The sequence below is a fragment of the Jatropha curcas genome, chromosome 7, assembly GCF_041381405.1.
Source record: "Jatropha curcas cultivar XTBG-Jc1 chromosome 7, XTBG_Jcur_1.0, whole genome shotgun sequence".
Classification (NCBI taxonomy): domain Eukaryota; kingdom Viridiplantae; phylum Streptophyta; class Magnoliopsida; order Malpighiales; family Euphorbiaceae; genus Jatropha; species Jatropha curcas.
The window spans coordinates 28,782,331-28,807,713 of record NC_143157.1 but is presented as its reverse complement, the minus strand read 5'-3'; the positions used below and the strand labels follow the sequence as shown (position 1 = coordinate 28,807,713).

At 33.1% G+C, this 25,383-nt stretch overlaps 6 protein-coding genes across 8 annotated transcripts; 5 read left to right on the top strand and 1 right to left on the bottom strand.

Annotated features, from left to right (window-relative positions):
• The first annotated feature begins 4,150 nt into the window (after positions 1-4,150).
• On the top strand, positions 4,151-6,078 carry LOC105631844 (peroxidase 24). The gene is made up of 4 exons (XM_037639709.2): positions 4,151-4,549; positions 4,668-4,859; positions 4,956-5,121; positions 5,501-6,078. The coding sequence occupies exons 1-4, from the start codon at positions 4,337-4,339 to the stop codon at positions 5,905-5,907; spliced, it is 978 nt and encodes a 325-aa protein (XP_037495637.2). The 5' UTR covers positions 4,151-4,336; the 3' UTR covers positions 5,908-6,078.
• A 951-nt stretch (positions 6,079-7,029) lies between these two features.
• Positions 7,030-8,488, top strand: LOC149495143 (peroxidase 24-like). Of its 3 annotated transcripts, none has more exons than XM_089724182.1 (5): positions 7,030-7,123; positions 7,232-7,377; positions 7,518-7,706; positions 7,791-7,956; positions 8,045-8,488. In XM_089724182.1, the coding sequence occupies exons 1-5, from the start codon at positions 7,030-7,032 to the stop codon at positions 8,437-8,439; spliced, it is 990 nt and encodes a 329-aa protein (XP_089580308.1). In that variant the 3' UTR covers positions 8,440-8,488. The 3 variants fall into 3 exon arrangements, with proteins under 3 accessions (XP_089580308.1, XP_089580307.1, XP_089580306.1); XM_089724181.1 differs by having other exon boundaries at positions 7,193-7,377; XM_089724180.1 differs by having other exon boundaries at positions 7,030-7,377.
• A 1,872-nt stretch (positions 8,489-10,360) lies between these two features.
• LOC105631845 (peroxidase 24) lies at positions 10,361-11,650 on the top strand. The gene is made up of 3 exons (XM_037639712.2): positions 10,361-10,583; positions 10,780-10,971; positions 11,078-11,650. The coding sequence occupies exons 1-3, from the start codon at positions 10,365-10,367 to the stop codon at positions 11,648-11,650; spliced, it is 984 nt and encodes a 327-aa protein (XP_037495640.2). The 5' UTR covers positions 10,361-10,364.
• A 2,449-nt stretch (positions 11,651-14,099) lies between these two features.
• LOC149495142 (peroxidase 27-like) lies at positions 14,100-16,068 on the top strand. Its single transcript, XM_089723662.1, has 3 exons — positions 14,100-14,802; positions 15,018-15,209; positions 15,318-16,068. The coding sequence occupies exons 1-3, from the start codon at positions 14,584-14,586 to the stop codon at positions 15,891-15,893; spliced, it is 987 nt and encodes a 328-aa protein (XP_089579788.1). The 5' UTR covers positions 14,100-14,583; the 3' UTR covers positions 15,894-16,068.
• A 589-nt stretch (positions 16,069-16,657) lies between these two features.
• LOC105631847 (Heavy metal transport/detoxification superfamily protein) lies at positions 16,658-17,351 on the top strand. Its single transcript, XM_089724505.1, has 3 exons — positions 16,658-16,690; positions 16,795-16,876; positions 17,065-17,351. The coding sequence occupies exons 1-3, from the start codon at positions 16,658-16,660 to the stop codon at positions 17,349-17,351; spliced, it is 402 nt and encodes a 133-aa protein (XP_089580631.1).
• Positions 17,352-19,557: 2,206 nt separating this feature from the next.
• LOC105631848 (probable 1-deoxy-D-xylulose-5-phosphate synthase, chloroplastic) lies at positions 19,558-23,473 on the bottom strand. Its single transcript, NM_001308737.1, has 10 exons — positions 23,336-23,473; positions 22,942-23,076; positions 22,692-22,856; positions 22,441-22,591; positions 21,563-21,834; positions 21,206-21,479; positions 20,803-21,110; positions 20,402-20,683; positions 20,013-20,297; positions 19,558-19,835 (listed from the first exon to the last, which is right to left on the bottom strand). The coding sequence occupies exons 1-10, from the start codon at positions 23,471-23,473 to the stop codon at positions 19,683-19,685; spliced, it is 2,163 nt and encodes a 720-aa protein (NP_001295666.1). The 3' UTR covers positions 19,558-19,682.
• Positions 23,474-25,383: the final 1,910 nt, after the last annotated feature.

Below are 25,383 nucleotides of genomic sequence, written 5' to 3'. Positions count from 1 at the left end.
TACTGGTTCCTTTGTTTCTTGATATGTAGTAGATGTGCAGTTTATGATATGATTACTTGCTTTCTTATATAGTACAAGATTGATGGTTAATGCTAGATTCCTAGGTAATTTAGTGGTGTAAATTTCTTGCTTTAATGTTTGTTTTAATATCTAATTAGGGACAAAATTAGGTAATCAAGTATAAATGTGTGGTCTTAAACATAGCTTGTGGATTTCTATTGCATTATCAAGCACTGGTACTATTAGATTTGGGTGATTAGCAATCTTAATCAAAACCTAATCTTTTTCAACTAGTAAATGATCTTCAACTACAATATTCCCTATCTTGAAGCTATTTATTATCAAGATACGGTCGCAAACATTAAGTCATCCTAGCATCAATTAATGGTTGGTCAAGATATGAACAACTCTTATCAATCACTTAAACAAACTTAGGTTTTAATAAAACAAGAACTTGAAATTATTAAAAATTAGGTGGGGACTGTGTTGTCCAATTTACAGCTGAGAAATAACCATTATGACACTATGCTTCACACTAGATAAATGGACATAGTCTTCCTATGTGGTTGACTTTAATGATTGTTTCTATCAATTAAAACAGTTTAATTAGGTTTCTAGAATCTAGTACAATAGATACATGCTTCTATGATGTTCCTATGGTGGGCTAACTCATTTCTGAGTTCCATTATTACAGGCAATGAGAACAAAACCAACACACACAGACTTTTCTCCACCAAAAGAGTGTTGTTGCTTTCTCTTCCTTTGTTTTCTTGCTCCAAAAAGACCATGACTAGAAGATGACGCGAAACCCACCAATAAATTGGATTCTCAAGCAAGAAGAAGCAAAGCAACCTCACCTTTTAACGCAAAAGGTGAAATTATTAGTCGGTGTAGTTAACAGCAACTTGTTAACAAATTGTATTTAATAGACAACAAGCAATAGAGATATATTAGCATAGTTCATCTAAGCACATACTAAATAATATATTCTCTCTCTCAATATGATGGACAAGAAGAATGAATTGGTGGACTTATCTTCTTTTCTTCTTGTTGAAGGCAGCGCAGATTCCGAGGGACTTTTGAAGCTCTGTGAGGATGTGAATATGGACTGTGATTATGGTGAAGAAGAAGAAGAAGAAGATGATGATGATGCTGAATCATGCAGCTGTGACACAACAACACTGCTTGAAGTTTGTTGTTGTAGCGAGTTTGATGAAGCTGATAAAGATTGTAGTGATGGCCAGGAGCCAAGTTCATGTAGGTGGATGTTGGAATTTACGTGTGATAAAGAAGGTGAAGAAGAGGTGTCTAAGAGTGTAAGTAAGGAGGTGATGGATCAAATGGAGGACACACTCTTTTGGGAGACTTGCCTGGCGGTAGGCTACCCTACCCAGCCTAGCTATCCTTAGATTTTAGGGCTTCATTTTTTCCTTTGCCGACCTAAATTACTAATTAGATTTTGGTAATTTGATAAATTTAAAATCATGAATTTCAGTTATATGTTTTCTTCTTCTAAGAAAAAGATGAAAAAAAAAATACATAAAAAAAAAAAAAAACCTAAACCCATTACTACAAGTGTTTCTAAGATTTGAATGAGCGATGAACTGTTTTATGTATAGGTTGTGCTTTAATTTTTGAATTTTAAAAATTAGGTATAGGATGGATGGAGAAATTGTCTTATTGGATGGATTTTTTTTTTTTTTGAATATTCTTATTGGATGGATTTCTGAAATTGATTTTCTTTAGATGAATCAAATATTTGATTTATATTTTATTATTATTGTTATTTATACCATTAAATTATAAATGATCATTTTTTATACTTGTCATTATTGTTGCATATGAAGGTCTTGATCAGGATAGAAATAATTGAGTATAACATAATTATTTTATTAAGCTTTCTTCTATAATGTAAAAAACATTACTATAAAAAAAAAAAAAATTATAAATTTAAGGTTGGGCCCCTTCTCAAAGAGAAAGAAAAAGAAAAACGAGTAGCCCGCGTGCCAACTAGTACTCGTAATATTGACGGTGGGCCGGCCCGCGGCCTTTGGCATTTTTAACCATCATGCATTCTTCTTAGGTGATTAGCGGGCTTTGGGCTTACCATCTGAAAAAAATAAATCTAACTTCACAGACTAGGATCTAGGCCCAGGAGCCAGGACTTAGCAATCAAATAAAATAATCATATTTAATTAAGCATAAGAACTACGTATATCCGGTGTATTCTTATTATTACGTATCAAACCAATAAAAAAAAAAAGTATTTTAAAAAAATTGTTCCTGCTTTAATTTTTTTTTTCAGAAATGCTTTCATTTTAACCAAAACATTATATATTGGTGTACAGATGAATCTATATAATCGGTGTAAGTAAGTCTTTTTACTTAATTAATACCATATAAAAAACTTACATGTGAAGGATAAAATGATTAAGATGAGTATATAAATATACAATTCACATGAAACCCACGATGATTCTTCTATTTTTATTTTTGGATAATGTTATAGTTCAGTTGTACCTTTAATTTCCGGTACATGTACAATAGAATGGTTTAATGATGAACCACAATCATGAGGCTTCTGTTCTACTATGTGCACAGAATAATACCACATGTAACTTCTGAATCTTTAATATGGAGATTGGTTGAGCAACTCCATATACTATTTAACCTCAGAGACAAGCAATATAATAATATAATGTCAACAAGGTTCCACAAATTAGCTTTATCTAATTTTTTTTTTTTTTTTTTTTTGTTGTTGTTAGCATGTGTCGGTCAGTGGTATTCACATAAATGTAAAATGTTTTCTTACTACAATAATTAAAAAATATAAATAAAATGGAATATTTGTGTCCCCAAATGATCTCCCTTCTCTTTATTATGAATTTATATATATATTAGCAAAAGATATATTTTTTATTTTATTTATATCTCAAATATTTAGTCCTCATAGCCTCTAATAATACAATTCCTTTAATCAAATGAGGCAAAGAATTAAAAGAGGTAAAAGAAATAGAAGTATGATGAAGTCTATGATGAGTGGCCAAAAGATGTGCGGCTTGATTTCCTTCACGATATATATGATGAATGGAAGAATAGTGATGATGCAGCAAGTCAGCAACACGCCAGCAAAATCGAAGGACCTGCTCTATCAATAATAATAATAGTAATATGCATTATTATCAAAAATAGAGATTACATAATCAAACCATAAATATCAATACTCAATCAACCCTAAATGGAACCCACCTTTGCCATTCCATCTCCTATCAGCTGAGCTGACATTTGTGGATCCCAGGCGTTTGCTCGAATATCACATCGACTCTATCTAGCTTCTGTATCCCAAAAACCCATCCACGTACAGATTACAATAACCATACTAAATTCAAATAACCTAAAACAGAAATATGAACTTGCCAACTTTGATACGCAGAATCTTAAGACAAAAGCAAAAGACTGCACACTTAATCAATCCATTATTATATATATATATATAAAATAACACATATATAACAATACTATGGATGAAGGAAGCAAGTGGATGCACGCCAAGGAATTTGCCTAGTGGTAAATGTATTATGACTTGACAACAGATCCATGTTCGAATCTCCTTTCCTCGATACTAAAAAAGAAAAAAAAGAAAAAAGAAAGAAAACAGGTGGATCCAACTAATTTTATTGCATCTCATAATTAAAGAATAAGAATATTGCAATATAGTTTGTTCTCTCATCAACATATCCGAAAATAATGTAAAAAAAGTTGGTAGGAAATATGGTTTACAGGTATTTAATACCAACTATGCTATTTTTAATTTATTGTATCAGTAAATATAATTAAACTAAGCAAATGATATGCTTAATTTCTTAAAATTCATTTCTGTATACAGATAGGAATGTAGCAACTACAAGTATTTGGATTTCACCCATAAATCATAAATTTCATTTTTTAAACATAACTGAAACAATATATAAAAAGGATGAGTTAGATTAATTAGATCAAATGTCATCCATGATGTGAATCATTACTGTATATTATCAACTTAATTACTTAATTAATTAACCAATTAAACCATCTATTTCATTGTGTGTGCTTCATCTAATTAACTAACAAGCAACGCAAGTCAACCCCATTAGTCTCTCAAGAGGCAAGTCCAGCTTTTATGTTATTATAAAAAAATCTGCTAGCAATTGAACAGTTTCAATCGCCAGGACTAATTTATTGCTACTGTGTGTGTATATATATGAGCAATCATTGTGTTAGTTTTGCATACAGTAGCAGCACAGGACTGCAAATCGTATACACTTTCTTTCATAGACATTAAGAGTTAGAGACAGATATGAAGAATAAATCAGTTTTCTTGTTGATCTTTATTGCAGTAGTTGATTATGAAATAGGTGTTTGCTATGGAGGACTGAGGAAAAATTTTTACGAGCATACCTGTCCTCAGGCTGAGGAAATTGTCAAAACTATCATTTGGAAACGTGTGGCTTCCAATTTAACATTACCTGCAAAGTTTCTAAGGATGCATTTCCATGACTGTTTTGTTCGGGTAATTTTTTTTTTTTAAATTTAAATTAATAAACATAATTCAAATATGTATATATATATTATTAAGATTGGATTAGGGTTTTAAACATTAGTCTTGGGATATTGTTATTTTGTTGTAGGGTTGCGATGCATCGGTATTGCTGGATTCGACGCCAAATAACGCAGCTGAAAAAGCAGCAGCTCCAAATTTATCTCTTGGAGGTTTTGAGGTAATAGATGAGGTCAAATCCCAATTAGAGAAGGAATGCCCTGGAGTTGTTTCTTGTGCAGATATAGTTGCTCTAGCTGCAAGAGATTCTGTTTCTTTCCAAGTAAGTTTAACTAATTGATAATAATTAATTGATTTTTTTACAAGTTTTACGAACCCTAATTTGTTTATTGTTGAAAATATAATGACATAAACGCAGTATCAGAGGCCATTATGGGAAGTGCTAACAGGAAGAAGAGATGGAACAATTTCTCGAACATCGGAGGCTCCATCAAATATTCCTTCACCTTTGTCCAACTTCACCCTTCTCAAACAATCTTTTGCCAACAAAAGCCTTACCGTTCACGATCTCGTTGTGTTATCAGGTACATACATATTATCTTTCTTTTAGGTATAACAATAAGACAGTTGGATGGGCGGAGACGAAACGTTTCGAGGCAAATTTATTTGTAAGAAACTTGGAGTCGCCACTTTGATTAATAGACGACAAGTCTTTTGTAACTAACAACTGGTCTTGTGCACGAAATAACAAGTAGAAGACTTGAACATAATGACCATATTAAGTAGCGTATTTCAAAAGGATCCATCGTCGGATAGTTTAGGCTAAACGACACTGCTTCACTTAAATGGCCAGTGGTCTGGACATGAAGCTTAGGTTTAGGCTTGGGCCCAAATGTAATTAAGGAAAGAGACAGGGATTTAAATAAAAATAAATAAATTTTTTTAAAAATGGTATTTGGTCAGGTGGACACACCATTGGAATAGCACACTGCAACTTCTTCAGCAACAGATTATACAACTTCACAGGAAAAGGAGACACAGACCCTTCCCTCAACCCGTTCTATGCTGCTTTCTTGAAAACAAAATGCCGAACTCTGACAGACAACACAACGACAGTGCCAATGGACCCCTTTTCTCCTTTATCTTTCGATACCACTTACTTCCATCTTCTGAAGCTAAACGAAGGCCTTTTTCAATCTGATGCTGCACTTCTTACCGACAAGGGATCGAGCAATATCGTAGATGAATTGCTCGATCCGGCCAAGTTTTTCACCGAATTCGCTCAATCTATGAAGAGATTGGGAGCCATTGAAGTCCTCACTGGAAGTGCTGGACAAATCAGGAAAAATTGCAGGGTGGTCAATTCTTGAGGGCCTCTTTATATGTCAAACCAAATGTTTATTTCTTTTCCAGATCAAGTGGAATGAAGTTCTTGTGTATTTGTTTGATATTGTTTGTGACTGTAACAAAATTATTTATCTGGTCCATAAGTGGATTTCAATGTAATACATCTTTTTTTTTAATGTATTTTTTTGGGTTAATCTTATCATTAAGCAACATGGCAGACATTGAGAGACATATAACTAACGTTGGGAACGTGCAAAAACATGTAGTAATTCAAAAATATTAACTTTCTTAATTTAATCCAGCAATATTTGTGTCTTCCTCGGCGGTGAATGAGATATCTCTTGATGATCGAAAACGATATCGAGAAAAAGGGCTACTCTTTAATTGTAGCAATTATTAGAAGCTTGTGCTAAATATACCTGCATACATGCGGATTTTATGTTATTGTATTATTATTATTATTATTATTATCCTAATGAAAAAAGAGTATATATATATTATCAATTAGCATTTTTCGTTATCGAAATATGATATCATCTTTTACCGATAGCTCAAGTGATAAAATAAATTTAAGCTCATCAGATAAATTTACAGAATGGTTTTTGAAATATTTGTGAAAAAATAATTAAAAAGAAAAAAATTGGCATCAACTTTCTTAAAGTATATCTAATTATCTACTAGCTGTGGCCATAGTTGCTTGAAGAATTTAATGTAATATGCTTATCATCTTGACACATTTATAATCATCAAATAAAAGTCACTTCTTTATTTTTTTAAAATTTTTTTATTCCCGACAAGTCAATCGACACCGATAAAGAATACAAATAAGTAGAAGTTGAGGAAAGAAATAACATTGTCGGCCTTTATGTTGTCTACAGAAAGGCTAAAAAATATTATTCAATAAATTTGAATACAGCTGACTTGAATTAATCATTGTTGAATTGTTAATTAGTTTATGAAGAGAAGTTGCAGGGATAAGTATGTTAAGACATTTTTATTCCCACAACTCCAAAATTCAAGGCGGATGGCTTGTTCAGGACAACTATATAAAGGGTTGGAATCATGTTCATTTCAAATCATCAGCTACAACTATTTTCCTGATTATTGCGTCTAATTTAGTTTGGTTTTTAAATATTAGCGAAGATATGAGGCCTAGTAACTTCATTCTCCTACATATTTCTCTCCTAGTGCTAACTGCAGCCATGAAGTTTTCCAATGGAGAAGATCATGGTCATGGTCTTAATCCTGGCCGTGGTCTGGGACATGGTCCTAATCCTGGCAGTGGTCTTGGACCTGGTGGGAATCCCGGTCGGGGTCATGGTCCTAATCCTGGTCGTGGTCGTGGTAATGGTCAGCAAAATAAGCAACATGGGCAAAACAGTTGCCCGCAACTTGAAGCAATTTCAAGGGAAATTACGTGGAGAAGGGTTTCTGCTAACCCCGCCTTTATAGCCAAGATATTAAGGATGCATTTCCATGACTGTTTTGTTAGGGTAAGGACATGCATTTACTCTTTTTTTTTTTTATATATTAAACAACTAAAACTTCATACAAAAATATGTGCCAATATCATATAATTTTAAACATTTATATATGCAATGATATATGAATCCCATAAAATTATATGATGCAGGGATGCGATGGATCCATTCTGTTGGATTCTACTAATAATCCTGCTGAAAAAGAAGCGATACCAAACAAGTCTTTAGCAGGATTTGATGTTATTGATGAAATAAAAGCTAAATTAGAAGAAGAATGCCCTGGACAAGTGTCATGTGCTGATATTCTTGCCTTGGCAGCAAGAGATGCTGTCGCTTTCCAAGTAAGACAATAATATGTAATTAAGTTTTAATTAGGAAAATTTGTAGTACAGTAGTAGTAATGCTCTTGTATATTAATTATACAGTTTAAAAGGTCTTTATGGCCCGTTTCTATTGGAAGAAAAGACGGAAGAGTTTCTTCGAAAGATGAGGCTGATAGAGATTTACCCGCTCCATCAGCTAACTTTACCACTCTCAGGCAACAATTTCAAAGCCATGGACTGGATGTTACAGATCTTGTTGCTTTGTCAGGTAAATTAATTTCCATATATATATATATATATATATATATATATTTGTTAACTTGCTTCAACAGGATTAACCTTTCTTTTTCTTGCAGGGGCTCACACTATTGGACTAGGGCACTGTGTAATAATTGCAAAACGGCTGTTTGATTTCACAGAAAGAGGAGATACAGACCCTTCACTCAATAAAGAGTATGCAAATTTCTTGAAACAGAAATGCTCAAACCCTCCCAATCCAAATACCACATTAGAGATGGACCCTGGAAGCTCACTCTCCTTTGACAGCCATTATTTTGTGGCTCTAAACCAAAGCAAGGGTTTGTTTGAATCAGATGCCGCTTTACTTACTAACCCAGAAGCAGCTCGGCTGAGCAGTATTTTCCAAAACCAACCTGTTTTCTTTGCTCAATTTGCTCTGTCAATGGTGAAAATGGGTTCAATTGGAGGAGATCAAGGAGAGATTAGGAGGAATTGCCGTGTTGTTAATTAATTAATGAGAAATATGTATTATTAATTTATGTGATTGTGTCTTTTTTTCATTTCATCGATCACGTAAATGTAGTCTTTCTTGCTGATTTCATTACATAAATAAAATTGCAAGCAAAAGCTATGCATGTATTTAGATTGAACAACAAATTGATATTCAGGGGTTATTCAGTAATTTTAAGTCTTTAGGAATCTTCAGAAAAATTACTAAGAAAATGAATTGATCAAATGGCGGTTGATTCTTTAGCCTTCATTGTTTTGATGGCAGCTTGTCTAAGCACATTTTTATGTCAATCTCCGTGTTCTGCGGAGCGGTATTCAGATGACATTTTACTATTAATTTAATAATTTACGAAAAACTCCCACTAAATTGGAGATAACATGTGATTATATACTGTGTATATATCCTTCAAAGCTAATGAATTCCCTAAAATACCTATTACTGAATTATTAATATGTGATCAAGGCCAATAATATAATTATAACCTAATTAAATAATATGCACTTCAATTTTGAAGACCAAAGAAAAACTTAAAAAATAATTGGAATCCATTATTAAGTTAATCATGTTACAAATTCATTTTACATGGTGGGATTTAACCTATGATCCGTTAATGTGAAATTATATTTTTAAAAATAAGACTTATCTACATTTGGTGCATGGGCGATCTCATATATCAAGCCAATTTATGAAAGATTTTCTAAAATATAATTACAATTTTATCATTTTCTTCAATGAAGCAACTAATTCTCTTAAATTATAACGGTTATTACCCTTTAAAAACTTATAAAATAGTTATTGTATTTTATATAAATAAGGTATATTCTCAAAATGACTTATATTTATATAAAAAAAAAATTCCTAAAACTTTATTATACACTAATTCTTTCCCACTTCTCTAAATCACAATTTCCATAAAAGATATTATAGAAACTAAATGAATTAACTGTAACTTGCATGAAACAAATAAATTTTAAGCATCAAAATTAGCAAAATTTACTTTATAATACCATTTTACTGTAATATTTTAAAAATTAATTGTATTAATTTTTATAAAGAGATCTTTTAGAAATTGTATTCACTAGTAGACCATTTGTAGGAGCTACAAATAATACTATACTAATAAAAAAAGAAATCAAAGTCAAAGTCATGTAGCCAGAACGAGGAAGCCTGCCGATTAGAAGCGTAGAGGGTATCAAGGAACCGCGTGCCACCTTTTCTACAGTTAACTTTAGATGCATATATATATATAAACCTAGCAGATTACTTACGTAACCAACTCATATAACCTCTGACTTCAAACTTAAATTAATTATTTATTTATATTATGTTGACCTTACTTATCAATTCAAAATGTCCTTAATGTCGTTGCTTGTACATATGTTTGAGAAATTATGTTATTTAGTTTATCAATTATATCTTTTTGTTGTACACAATTTCTTTTTGTTGATAGAATTAAGAGGTGTAATCTCATTCGGTTTGTAGAGAGTAAAAATTTTTGCCCATTAATAAGTGCATTTCTAAATAATTGAACTTGTATTCTTACTCTTATGAGAATTAAATTCATTTATCACTTAAATCAACATTTTATTAATTAATTGTGCTTAATTTCTTGTAAAAATTACTTAATCTGATCACCTTCTAGCTATTACTATATTATTTGATTACTTAACTTAACGAATGGAACGGTGGCTATAATGATTGCAATAAGCAAGTAATTTAAAAAAGAAATAACAAGTGGGTGATCCATGTCAAGGCTAAGATTATGGACAAATTGAGTTGAGGTGATTTTTTTATTCTTCTATTACTGAAAGAAGTTCTTGGAGTCGCTTGCCCTATAAATAGACACGCTTGTTGCTCATTCTCATCATACATCGTACATTTCTCTTGTTTAATTGGTTCTTCAACTAGCTTAGAGTTAAAAAAAAATGATGATCGGTAGAGATGGAGTATTGATTGTGCTAGCACTTCTTGTTTTTAGAGCTTTTAGGGTTTGCAGAGCTGATGGATTGGTAGAGAACTTTTACAGCTCTAGCTGCCCACAAGCTGAGGCGATTGTGAGGAACATTACAAGAAATAGAGCTCAAAGTAACCCTCCTTTGGTTGCTAAACTGTTAAGGATGCACTTCCATGACTGTTTTGTTAGGGTACGTAATTATGATTTATGAACCAAAAGAAATTAGATTAGTACTATTACCATGCTTTGTTTCTTAAATTATAAGTGGACATGGATATTCTCAGGTCAACTTGCTCATCCGAAAAGCAGGTCAAAGGCAAAATTATTATTATTTCTGATCTCTATGTGTTATATATGTCGTAGTAATTAAAGTTTGGACATGTCAGGGGTGCGATGCATCAATACTGTTGGATGCAGTTGGAAGTATAAAAGCTGAGAAAGACACAATTCCAAATCTATCACTGTCAGGTTTTGACGTTATTGATGAAATCAAGACTCAACTGGAGGAAGTTTGCCCTGGAGTCGTTTCTTGTGCAGACATTCTTGCGTTGGCTGCTCGCGATGCAGTTACCTTCCCTGTTAGTAACCCTTTACTCGGAATTTACGCTTAAAAATCTTTTATAATGATTCTGTAATAGGGATGAAATAATTACTCTGTTTATTACTCTTAATTGGTCAATGCAGCTTGTCAAGCCTAGATGGGAAGTCCTAACAGGAAGAAGAGATGGCAATATTTCCCTTGCATCTGATGCCGATGAAAATCTTCCTCCCCCATTTGCAGACTTCACAACTCTTATCCAAGCATTTACATCTAAAGGTCTTGATTTGAATGATCTTGTGGTTCTATCAGGTGGACATACAATTGGAGTTGCTCACTGTGCTATGTTCTCAAATAGGCTTTATAATTTCACTGGTAATGGTGATAGCGATCCTTCTTTAGACGAAACATATGCAGATTTCTTGAGAACCCAATGCCCAAATCCAGCCAATCCAGCAATAGCTGTAGAAATGGATCCTGAAAGCTCACTCGGATTCGATAATAGTTACTTCAATACTCTTCTTCAAAATAAAGGCCTTCTCCAATCTGATGCTGCTCTGCTCCAAAATGAACAATCTTCCAAGATAGTTAGACAGTTGAAGATATCTAACGCTTTTCATGCCAAGTTTGCCATTTCCATGAAGAAAATGGGAGCTATTGAAGTGCTTACAGGAGATGCTGGAGAGATTAGGAAGAATTGTCGTGTGACAAATCCCTGAGATTAATATTTGTTTTATCTTAATTGAATTGAATTTTTTTAAAGTCATAATTGATTAAATAATGAAAAAAAAAAATGTATATTTGTATATGTAATTAAATCAATTATCAATATTAAGATGAATAATTTTCCTGTAAACAGCCAATTGTTTTAATCAAGCAAAATAATAATTAATTAATTGCTTTCACCTCGATCACCTTCCGCAGAACAAATAAAACGCCAAAGCGTTTTGTTAATCCTGTCGCTTGCACATTTATTATCTACATGTTCGGCCAACAATATAATTATATAACCTAGTTAGATAATATGCATTTCAATTTTCAAGACCAAAGAAAAACTTAAAAAATAATTATTAAGTTAATCGTGTTACAATTCATCTTACACGTTGAAATTTAACCTATGACATGTTAACATCAATTTATATTTTTAAGAATAAGACTTACCTACATTTGATATTTGCTTAGTCTTATATATCAAGCCAATCTACGAAATGTTTTTTAAAATTTAATTACTATTTTATCATTTTTTTTTCTAATGAATTGTCAAAAATATCTTGTTACAACCAAAAACTTATAATCAATGCTCGTAAAAAAAATATTCCCTCTATCTATAAATATAAATTATTTAAAATTATTTTTTTTAGAAAAATTATTTAAAATTATTAAATGGTGATTAAAAAAATAATTAATTTTCCTAAATTACAGTGGAATATTCATTAATTTAACATAATGTTCTCCCACTTCTCTAAATCACAATTTCTATAAAAGAAATTATAGAAACTAAATGAATTAACTCATGTAAATTGCATGAACAAACAAATTTTAAAATTAATCATCAACTTAGCAAAATTTACTTTATAATACCACTTTATTAATTACTATAATATTTTAAAAAATAAATTGCATTAATTTTTATAAAGAGATCAAACAAAGCCCTTTTTCTAGAAATTGTATTCACTACTAGAGCATTTATAGGAGCTATAAATAATATTATAGTAACGAAAAAGAGAAATCAAATGCTTTTTTAAAATCAAATTCAAAGTCAAATAGCCAGAATACTAGGAAGCCTACCGATTAGAAACTTAGAGGTTGTCAAGGAACCGCGTGCTACCTTTTCTACCGTTGAAGGTATTATCAGCAAAAAAGATATTATATATTATTATTTAAATAGAATCCAGGAAAAAAATTAATAAAACTTATCAGATTATTTACGTAAATGAGAATTTATACCAAATTATACAACCTCTGACTTCAAACTTAAATTGATTAATGATTTATATTATGTTGACCTTGTCTGATCAATTCAAAATGTCCTTAGTTGCTAATATGTTTGAGAAATTATATTATTTATTTATTAAATATACATTTTGTTGCACATAATTTCGGTTTGTTGATAGAATTAAGAGGTGTAATCTCTTTTGGGAATGTAAAGGGTAAAAATTTTGTCGTATATCTTCGAAGGATCAAATTTATATTCTTACCTTTACGGAAAAAAAATTTCGTTTATCTCTGGAATAATGATAAGGAACCGGGATCGGGAATCAAAGGAATGGGATATAAGTTCACCTCTATGGCACCCCACGTTTATAAGGAAACGGAAACACCAATAATCGAGATTAAAACGCTCTATGGCACCCCACGTTTATAAGGAAACGGTAACACCAATAATCGAGCAAAGAACAAGATAAACGCCACAACGAGTTGATAAGTTTACCTTAATTCTTGATGCAATTAGAGGATAGCAAATTCTCACAATCTCTCTAATCAAGAAGAACATGCAAGAGCATGAACAATCTGTCTTTGATTCAAATTATGCCAAAAATCTCGTTTTACATCTTAAGGAGGCTATTTATATGCCTTAAACAAACATAACCCTAAAGAAGAGCATCTAACTAGGCTGCCCTAGGGCCAAAACACATGGGCTTAACTCTAAAACACAAAATAAAGTCATTTCCAGCCCAAACAACTAATAGTGGTACTCAATTTCTTGTAAAAATTACTTAATCTAATTACATTTTACCTATTATTATATTATTTGATTACTTAATTTAATCAATCGAGAGGAGGCTGTAATGATCACAATAAATAGATAAGAGAGTGATCCATGAGCTGAAGTGATTTTTCTATTCTTCTATTACTGAAAGAAGTTCTTGGGAGTCGCTTGCCCTATAAATTGACAAGCTTGTTGCTTTTTTTTTTTTTTTTTGATCCGCCAAAAGTGAAAAAAAAAAAAAGGAGATGAATCAATGTATTCCTAATCCAACTGGCTAAATACAAGAAACATGGCATCAGGAGAAGAGAAGCATCAATTCCAAAACACCGAAAGAATAGGGTCTCACGAGAAGAAAAAAATCAAAGCTAAACAACAATCCGAAACACCAAAAGAATAGGATCAGAGAACCATATTGAACGCATAACCAAGTAGAAAATGGAGAAGGAGAGCTCAGTCCTTGTTTTTGCAAAATGATCAGCCACCTTATTCTTCTCCCTAACCACATGAACAAAACTCCCTAACACATGTGCAAAACTCACGCCACTCAAATTTTCCACCATCGGATTAATTTTGTTGAAGATTCTCCACCATTGCCATACCTTCTACGATTATTTGTAACCCAAGAAATAGCATATCTTGAGTCGAACTTGAAAATAATAGGAGAGTCTGTAAGATCAGAATCTGAGAAAATTTCCAAGGCTTTCCATCAATTCTGCAGCGTTGTAATCAAGAACAACAGCTTTTTCATAAAACAGACATTTTATTTCACCTTTTACAATTCCTTAAAACTCGCCCCCACACCAGCAGGACCTGACTTACCCAAAGAGGAGCCATCAACATTAAATTTGTACACACCATTTGAAGGATTGTCCCATCATTCTCATCATACATCATACATTTCTCTCGTTTAATTGGTTCTTGAACTAGCTGAGAAAAAAAAAAATGATGATCGGCAGAGATGGAATATTGATTGTGCTAGCACTTCTTGTTGTGGGAGCTTTTAGGGTTTGTAGAGCTGATGGATTGGTGGAGAACTTTTACAACACTAGCTGCCCTCAAGCTGAGGCGATTGTGAGAAACATTTCAAGAAGTAGAGCTGAAAGTAGCCCTCCTATGGTTGCTAAACTGTTAAGGATGCACTTCCATGACTGTTTTGTCAGGGTACGTACTATTGCCTTATGAACCCAGTTACGACATAAATATTTGCACGTTTAATACATTAATTATGATTTATGAACCAAAAACAATTAGATTAGCACTTATTCCATGGTTTGTTTCTTAAATTGTAACTGGACATTCTCAAAAGCAAAATTATTATTATTATTTCTTGATCTCTATGTGTTATATATGTAGTAATTAAAGTTTGTACATGTCAGGGGTGCGATGGATCAATACTGTTGGATGGAGTAGGAAACGTAAAAGCTGAGAAAGACACAATTCCAAATCTATCACTGTCTGGTTATGACCTGATTGATGAAATCAAGACTGAAGTCGAGAAAGTTTGCCCTGGAGTCGTTTCTTGTGCAGACATTCTTGCGTTGGCTGCTCGCGATGCTGTTACCTACCCTGTCAGTAACCCTTTACTCGGAATGTACTATTAAAAATCTTTTATAATGATATTAGGAGTGATCAAATAATTACTCTATATATTTATTACTATTAATTGGTCAATGCAGAACGACAAGGCTAGATGGGAAGTCCTAACAGGAAGAAGAGATGGCAATGTTTCCCTTGGAACTGAATCCGATGAAAGCCTTCCTAACCCATCTTCAAACTTCACAAGTCTTATCCAATTATTTAAAACCAAAGGTCTTGATGTGACTGATCTTGTTGTTCTATCAGGTGGACATACAATTGGAGTTGCAAATTGTGCCACTTTCATAAACAGGCTTTATAATTTCACTGGCAAAGGTGATGCCGATCCTTCTTTAAACACAACCTATGCAGATTTCTTGAAAACCCTATGCCCTGTAGTACCCAGTCCAGCAACAACAGTAGAAATGGATCCTGAAAGCTCACTCGTATTTGATAATAATTACTTCAAAGCCGTTCTTGAAAATAAGGGCCTTCTCGAATCTGATGCTGCTCTGCTCCAAAATGAAGAATCTACCGAGATAGTTAGACAGTTGACGATGACTAATAGTACCTTTGATGAGAAGTTTGCCATTTCCATGCAGAAAATGGGAGCTATTGGAGTGCTCACAGGAGATGCTGGACAGATTAGGAAGAATTGTCGTGTGGCAAATCCCTGAGATTAATATTTCTTTCTTTGTCTTATTGAATTGAATTGAATTGTATTTTTAAATTCATAATTGATTAAATAAGGGAAAAAAAAATACATAGTTGGTATATGTAATTTTTTTGAAGAGAGTTGGTATATGTAGTAATTAAATCAGTTATCAATATTAAGAATAATTTTCCTTTCAACGTGTGAATTTTATATGAATATAAACTGCCAATAATTGTTTTAATCAAGCAAAATAATTATTAGTCAACTGCTTTCACCAGGATCACTTCCTCGCCGAACAAATAAAACGCCAAAGCGTTTTGGTGTATGAATTCGGTCGTTTTCACACTTCCCCTACATTTAATTGAGTTTAACTTCACAAGAAATTGGATTTCTCTTAAATAATCAAAGAAAATAAATTTAAATTATTATATGATTTTTTTTCTTTTTTTTACTCCAGATAAATTAAAAAATTTCTTCAGAAAAAACAAAAATTAAACCTGAAAAAGACTTAAATGAAATCATTGGTTGTTTCGAAATTTGAATTCTGAAAGCATACAGACGTTAAATAATTACGTTTGCTATCAATGTTCAAAAAAAAAAAAAAAAAAAAAAAAAAAAAAAAAGATAAAGGCATGTGGAATCGAAGAGTCGCTTTGGTTTGGAGGCTCCTAAACTAACCTTCAAGTTATGGCGCCATGTAACGTTCACTTTTTTGAGGTAGTTAAAATAAATACAAGTATGAAGTGAAAACTCAATTCAAATTACAGTTAGCCTAAACTCAATTCAATGGCAAATGAAATGGAAAATGAAGACCCGACTGTTAGTTATTACTTCTCCAACTTTATTAATCCCCCCATTTTCTTTATTTTGTTGAAAATTGACAACCAACATTGTGTTTGTGTGATATAAATTTGAATTAACAGGAAATGGAGGCAGAATTCAAAGTCTCCATGCACTGTAATGCATGTGAAAGGACCGTTGCCAAAGCCATTTCAGAGTTCAAAGGTAATTAATTAAAATATAATCTCGATTAGTTAGTTACTGCATCCTTTTTAGGGTTTAACATACATGTGTCTGTGCTCAGACCAGGGTGATGGCGACTTTAGGTTTCGTACCCATGATTTTATAAGTGAAATTCACCTGGAAATTGTTTTCATTGGTTCAACTTCCTATTAGTTATTACTGTTTTATAGGGGTGGAGACATTTTGGACGGACATGAAGAATCACAGGGTAGTAGTACGAGGCCAAATTGATCCACGAAAGCTTTTGAAGCAGTTAAAGAAGAAGACAGGAAAGAGAATAGAAATTGTAGAGAACGAAAAAGAAGAAGAAAAGAAGGGTTCAAATGGTGAATCTGATAATCAAGGACATGCAGATTCACAAGTAGTTGAATGTCCACAATTACTGTTGGATGATTGTAAAGAGGAAGTGTTAATGACGTTTAATGATGAGAATCCAAATGCATGTTCAATTCTGTAGAGGATAGTTTTCTATTAGTTATATAATTTTCAAACTCTAACCAATAATCATAAACCTCATGTGATAATTGCTGAAAAACAACGCTAAAGATAAGAAATCTCACAAATATTATAATGCAATACATGAATCTTATATAAATTAATTTTTCTACGTGGTGAAGGAAGCTCGAAAGGAGATTTTTTTTAAGGTGGATAGGATTAGAATCTTGTGCCCTGCTCTCTAATTTCAACTTGATTGACTTCAAATTTTAAATGAAAACTCTGCCAATTTGACTAATTTTCTCGTATTATTGCGTCAAGTAACCACTCATATGATTATACAATACAATGTATCCAATTGGTTAACTGTACATTTTCTTATTGCTTCAGTTACCGGTCCATATCCATCTTTAATTGTGACTTGTGAAAGGGAAAAGCAACAACAGATAGGCCAATAAACAACTGACTTGACATATATACAAAAATGTTTTCAAATTGACTTGCTGTTTGAAGCACCAAAATCCCAAATCGGATCTAACCAATTACAGTCTCCCACAAATAATACTTCTTGCGGATGGAAGTACACATGGCCGGTTCAGTGAACCGCCGGTTCGAGATGTTTAAAATTTTGAACTGGAACCGACCCTTGAACCTCCGGTTCCAGCACGGTTCCGACGAACCGACGGTTCAAACTACGGTTTCGATTCGGTTCCGGCATTACGCAAATTTTTAAAAAAATAATAAAATTTTTGATTTCGAATTCATGAATAAATAATAATTTTAAAATGTTTAAATTTTATTAACTAAATGAATTATTATAAATTTTAAAAGAAAAACATCTATTAACTAACTTAGAACTATTATTACATTAAATTTTCAAATTTTGCTAATTTACTAATATAAAAAACTATAAATGGAATATAAAATTAATGGAATGAATTGGAAATTATTATTTTCAAATACTAAGAAAATTATTTAAAAAATCAAATGAAGTAAATTTATGAATGGAAAAATTTGAGATTAAAGAAAGAATTTGGAATTAGATGTAAGAAAATAAAAAATAAATAATAGATAATTCCAACATTAAGGAAAATAAAGCAATAGAAAAAATAATGAACTATGGAAATTTGAGAGAATTTTGATTGAGAATAAGAGAAGAGTTAGGATATAATTAATTGTGAAATAAAAAAATCATCAACTCATCATATTTATACATGTGTCTCATTTATTAGTTTTCCAAATTGTCTCTTATATAATTTAGTAAATTACAGTAAATAAATAAATAAATGATTAAAATGAATAAAATTTATTTACCAAAAAATAAATAAAAAACATCTATCATATCAAAAACTATCCGTTACACTCTTTTTTTATACACTTGAAAGTATTTTTTTTATATAAATCAACTATTCATGTACCATTTTTTATACAAATTAAGTCAAAAAATGTGTATTTTTTTCACAATTTTTTATAACTCATATACCATTTTACTTCTCTTCACCATAAATCAAATCAACTACAATCAAATCAATTGATATAAATTTTTTTATAAAAATTTTAAGCTACAATTTTTTGTGTATCTGGTTCGAACCGGACCAGAACCGCCGATTCCGGTTCATATTTTAACATCCACATGAACTTTAACCGGCCCTTAAACCGCCGGTTCCGATTCAAAATTATGAACCGCCAATTTCAGTCCGGTTTCAATTCGTCTACAGTACCGTTCGGTTCCGATTAGAACCGAACCGGTGGCCATGCCTAGATGGAAGCTTGTCGGATAGAACATTGGAAGCAAATTCTTTTATCTCTTTTTCTCAGTTCTTTTGTGTTGGCAGACAGCCAGAAGCCCACGTCAGGCCATGAAAGAGGCACATTTGGACCACCGCCCCACTTCTGATTTTTTATGTAGATAGAAAGCTTCACGTGTTAATTATTTATTGGACCTTTCCCTGCAAAAGCATTAGGCAACCGAACTAGAAGTGTCCATTTCCACTTCTTTTGCCCTTTCATGTGGGTCCATTTTGCATTTTGAATCCTAACATCCAATGATGTTGCTTTTAGAATTGGTGGAAATTTGGAGCACTCCAACAACTTATTCCTAAGATAATAGTTAAGCATTAAGAACATTTGTTTATAACAATATACAAATGTGAATGGATTACAAGTGTGGAGAGCATAATTGTGTTTAGGAATCAATGCTTCTGGAGTAAAAGCAAGTTGCAATTTTTAACAACTCTAAATCTACTAATTCTAAAACTGCATTTTTGTACACAAATGGGGGATGGCCAAAGAAATCTATTTTACATTGTTGTGTAAACTGTAAACTGGAAAGCTGGCATGTTTTTCACTTTCTTTATGATGACATTATTTGCAGAGCTTCTCTTTTATTTCCAAGTATGTTGAGTACTGTTGCTGCGATGTGTGATGGTGTTAAACCTGCCTCTATCAACTGGTCAGCTGGTGAACCATGGTCGACATATCGATCAGGAAGAACGAGCGGTCGCCACTGTCATTTAGTTTTTTAACCAAAGAGTAAGTACAAAATATATGTATTTAGAGACGATCATTATATATCAGCAAAATGTGAAAATGATCCTCAGTTAAACGTTCGTAAGGAAATGCTTAGCGTTGAACCAGGAAAAGTTATATTCAATAAATGTAATTATGAAATATGAGCAAGTACCTTAAGCTTGCCATCAAGAAGGCCATTAAGAGCCAGAAAATGGGCGACATGAGATCCAAAGCCCCCAATTGAGCCTTCTTCTACTGTAATCAAAACTTCATGTGAATTTGCTAGACTTCGAATGAGGGCTTGATCCAAAGGTTTACAAAATCTAGCATCTGCAACTGTTAAACGTAGGCCATGGGGTTCTAATAAAGAGGCAGCAGCTAGACAGCTCTGAACTGCTGTCCCATAACCCAAGAGCGCCACTCTTTCCCCTTCAATCAATATCCTGCCTTTTCCAACCTACAAGGAAATAATTATGAGGATATATTGAAACTGAGTTCTTATTTGGTTTTCTGATTTTCCTTTAAGAAAGTGAGAGAAATGAAGGCTTCGTTGAACCTTACCTCCAGAGGAATGCCTTTGTTTCCTGGTGGCAGCTGAACGCCAACACCATTGCCTCTTGGATACCGGAAACAGCTAGGACGATCATCTATTGCAGCAGCTGTGGCAACCATGTTAAAAAGTTCTGCCTCATCAGAAGGAGCCATCACCACCATGTTAGGAAGGCATGCCATAAACGTGACATCAAAAGCTCCACAATGTGTGGGACCATCTGCTCCAACAAGGCCAGCTCTGTCCATCGCAAATCTTACAGGAAGTTTCTGCAAATCCACATCATGTACTACCTGTCTTGTTCATGCATGAACGTCATTAATAGAACATAAATATATGATTAATCTGATATATTAATTTAATGCAACTCCAGGTAGTTATTGAAATGTAAGAAACATATGTATTGGCTTGCCTGGTCATAAGCCCTCTGCATGAAAGATGAATAGATTGCACAAAAAGGTTTAAGGCCTTCACAGGCTAGTCCAGCAGCAAATGTAACAGCATGCTGTTCTGCTATCCCAACATCAAAGCATCTTGAGGGGAAACGGCGAAGGAAGAGATTTAAGCCTGTTCCTCCTCCCATTGCAGCATGAATTGCAACAATATCCTTGTCCACTTCAGCTTCCGCAATCAAAGCCTCTGCAAAGTATGTTGTATAAGACTGTGTAGCGCCACTGGACTTGAATTGCTTCCCAGTTGCTGGATCAAACTTGGCCACTCCTGCCAAATGAAAACCATGAGTTACTACTTGCTACACGAATAAAAAATTTATGGCTTATTCTTTTGTCCCGATGAATTTTGACAATTCTACTTACCATGGTACTTGTCTGCAGCTTTCTCAGCATATGGATATCCTCGACCTTTCTCAGTGACAACATGGATCAAGACTGGACCAATTGTTTTAGTACTTTTAACCTCTTTGAGGATATCAACAAGATCATCTATGTTGTGGCCATCAACAGGACCAATATAATATAATCCAAGCTCTTCAAAGAGGGTTGATCCAGAACCACTGATCATACCACGAGCATATTCATCAACCTTTGCTGCCAGCTCATGCATTGGTCCACCAATCTGCTTTGTGACACCCTGCAATAATTTCCATTACAAGTGAGTTTTCAGATGTAACTAACTTATCAAGTGGCACCTTCTCTCTGCCTCATATTCTTTACCTTAGCAACCTCTCGTAGTTCTCTTAGAGGCCTATTTGATTGCAACCTGCTAAGAGCACTGCTCAAAGCTCCCACAGGTGGTATTGGTCCATCAAGTGTAGCAGTTGGTAAAGAAACTTGTTTGTTGTCATTAAGAATAACAATCATATCAGAGTCCAGGTACCCTGCATTGTTCATAGCTTCATAAGCTTGTCCAGCTGTCATGGCACCATCACCTATAACAGCAACAACATTGTTCTTTCTTCCTTTTAGATCTCTTCCCACTGCCATTCCTGTCCAATACAAGAATCCAAAGTTATACCCTAAATATGGATTAAACCTAGATAGGCCTTATTATTTCATTTCAGCTCAAAATAAGTCATATTTATATCAACTAGAGTAACTTCGGTTCAAAATAACCTAGATAGGCCTTATTCAGATATAAATTTGTATATGATGTTATTGAATGTAACTTAGTAAAATAAATTTTCAGTTTTTTTTTTTTTTTTTGAATTTTTATCTAATTATATTCTATTACATGCAATAGCATCCTACCAAACTACACCTATGTGTTATAAATGATGGTAGATGTCATAGATTTACGAAACCTAATAAAGTTTGGTGATTCATTTCTAGATCATTAAAAAGAACAACCTAACTTTGTCAAAAAACAATCCATGCAAAGAATTTTAAGTAATACAGTCTCTTAAAACAGACCAAGACTAGTGGAAATAGGAATGGCACTTTGTTTGTTCAATGGATTTAAGAAACATCCCATAACCACAACTTGCGGATAAGAATAACTATGACCAGGAAAGATTATGAGATCTGATAATAGTCAAAAATGTAAAAAATATATTTAGAAATTCATAAAGATTGAAAAGAAGCAAAAATAGTACCTAAGCCTGCAGAAATAGTGGTAGAGCTATGGCCAGTGCCAAAGCAATCATATTCACTCTCAGATCGCTTGGTGAAACCTGAAAGTCCATTAGTTTGTCTCATCGTGTGCATCTTGTCTCTTCTTCCAGTCAGGATTTTGTGTGGATAGGACTGGAAAACCAAACTGATAGTTTTACAATCGAATTCTGAACAACTTAGACGACAGCATCATGAATGAAAACCAAAGAAGAATCGTATTAGATTAGAAAACCTGATGGCCAACATCCCACAGTATCTTATCTTGAGGAGTATTGAAAACATAGTGAAGAGCCACAGTAAGTTCAACAACACCAAGGCTTGATCCCAAGTGACCCCCAGTTCTAGAAACATTGAAAATAACATCGGACCGCAGCTCATCTGCTAGTTGCTTTAATTCCTGTATATATTCAGAAACTCATTTATAAATTGCATGTGATGATATAAAGTTGTTTTCTTTTTTATGAATAAGCATAGTTATATACCTTGATTGATAGATTTTTCATATGAATTGGATAGTTGATAGTGTCCAAGAGAGGTGTTGCTGGTCTCTGTGAATGATACTCTCCTCGCTCTGACAGTGATGCAGAAACTCCACCTGACTTTTTCTTGCCCTTTGCCTAAACAGAACAAAACAGTTTCTTTCAGTGGTTTTATTCTTTTATTCTTTTTATTTTTTCTCTTTTACACAAAAAGCGGAAAATTGAAATAACCGAAACTCCATACAAATACAAAGAAGAAAAATATATATTGAATAAAAAGACGAAAATAAAAGGACCATGGCGGGCACTTCCTCAGCACTCTTAACTCAATTCTGCGACATGGGTATTATTGCATACACGTTAAGAGCATATAAAAATAAAAATAAAAATAAAAAACCTGATTAATCCTATGTGGAGATTGCCCCAACAGATCTGTTCTCCATAAGAAATGAGGATAAACATAACTGTATTTTTGAAGATCTGAGCATGCGGCCCTGTTTGCATGAGCAGGAACTGAGAATGCAGAGAGAGCCATTACAGGAAAAGACCCGAAAGGACCAAGAACAGAAAAAGAGCTTAAAATGGTTCAAAATTGTGAATAGAGAAGAAAAAGAAAAGAAGAAGGAAAGAAAGAAAGAAATAAGCAGAACAACCCAGATACGGAGTGGAAGTTACGCTTATGGTTCTTAATGCTCCACTAATGAGGTACCAGTACATCAATATAAAATGAGCATGTGGTGGAAAGTAAGAGATATAAAGGAGAAAGAGCGAAGATGGAACCTTTAATCTTGGGTTTCATATTTATAGTGTTACATAGCATAGCAGGAAGCACTGAAGCAGGGGAAAGTGTTGCAGGACAGGAGCATAGTGGCTAGTTTACTCCCATTGGGCCACGTCACCAGAAATCAGAAACGGATAGATTGTATGGATAGATACTCAGTAATTCGATAATATGTAATAAAAATATGCAGCTTCGCCTCCAGCGGAGGATGTTAACTTTGGTCTATTATGGAAGATGCGGGCTTTGCGCTCTTCAATGTATGCATTTTTTAATTTCATACTTATGTTATATTATTTAACGATGAATTATTAATTTTTAAAACAAAAAATTGAACGTCGTCTATCTTTTAATTAAAGTTTTACTTTTTTTTTTTTTAATTTACTAAGAGGCTCAATGCTCATAAATAATATTTTGGATTATGTAATACAGGCGACCCTTTCTTTTATTTATTGATAAAAACTTTTATTATCATGATGTCTCAGAATAAAAAAAGATCTCAACGTAGATGACTAGATCATATTTAATTGAGAAAATTTGACTACTCTTATACTGAATTTAATCAATTCCAAAATAACGTACTAATAAACGTAAAATAATATGAAAATAAAAATGATTTATTGACAACCAACAAAAATATCAATTCAGTAGGATCAAAATTGGCATTGGAAACAGAAATGAAAGAGAGATAAAGTGAGGGACAAATGTTTTTCATTTTCCTTTCTACGTTCAAAAACTCATTGTCATAGTTAAAATTTTCACTTCTTATTTATTCTCCAATTCATACTCCAAGTCTCCAGCCACGAAACTATTAGTCTAATAATGACAATGATACTTTTCTTTTTTATAAACCCTCCAGTATTCAATCGACTAATCTAGATTCGAATTCTATTATGAATATTATGGAGGCGACCCTGGACATTGGAGTCCAGGTGAAAACCATTCAATATTCGGCACAAGCGACTAATCTAGATTTGGGTTCTACTAAAAACATTATGGGAACAATTCTGAATATTGGAATCCAGCGTGTGAACGTTGAAATCCAGCGCTTCATCCATCGGACCAATTAGTAGTCGGTAATGATAACGATACTTTGGAGGCCCAAATAAAGGAGGAGATTGGTGAGCGACTCTTGTCTTGTATGTTGTATGTTATAACATAATGTTCTATTTAGAAAATCTTCCATGATAATTTTTGTTATTCAATTGAGTGAGGGACTCTTGTCTTGCTTGTTGTATGTTATAAATTATAACCTAATGTTTGGATTTAAATAATCTTGCATGATAATATCTGTCTTAAATCTTCCATGTTAAGGTTTGTTCTGTTCCAGCTGTGTGAAAGAAGACATTAACCCCCCCATTGGACCCCCCTCACATTAATGAATTCATTAGAATTCCGTCCTGTGATAGAGACACCAGAAACCCTAGAAGCCACAAGCCCCAAAATCAATCCCCCACCCGATCAAATTTTAATTTGTAATTTATAATTTCCGATTATTTTTCAATTTTTTTGATGTCTCTGCTTGAGAATGCTGTGAGTAAATTTCACATCAACAGCTATCAAGGAAAAGGTAAGGTGACTGGTGATGGCTACGCAAACCAGAAGCATCGTGATCCATGCCAATCCTAAAACATTATAGCAATCACCACATGAAACATGCACATCCA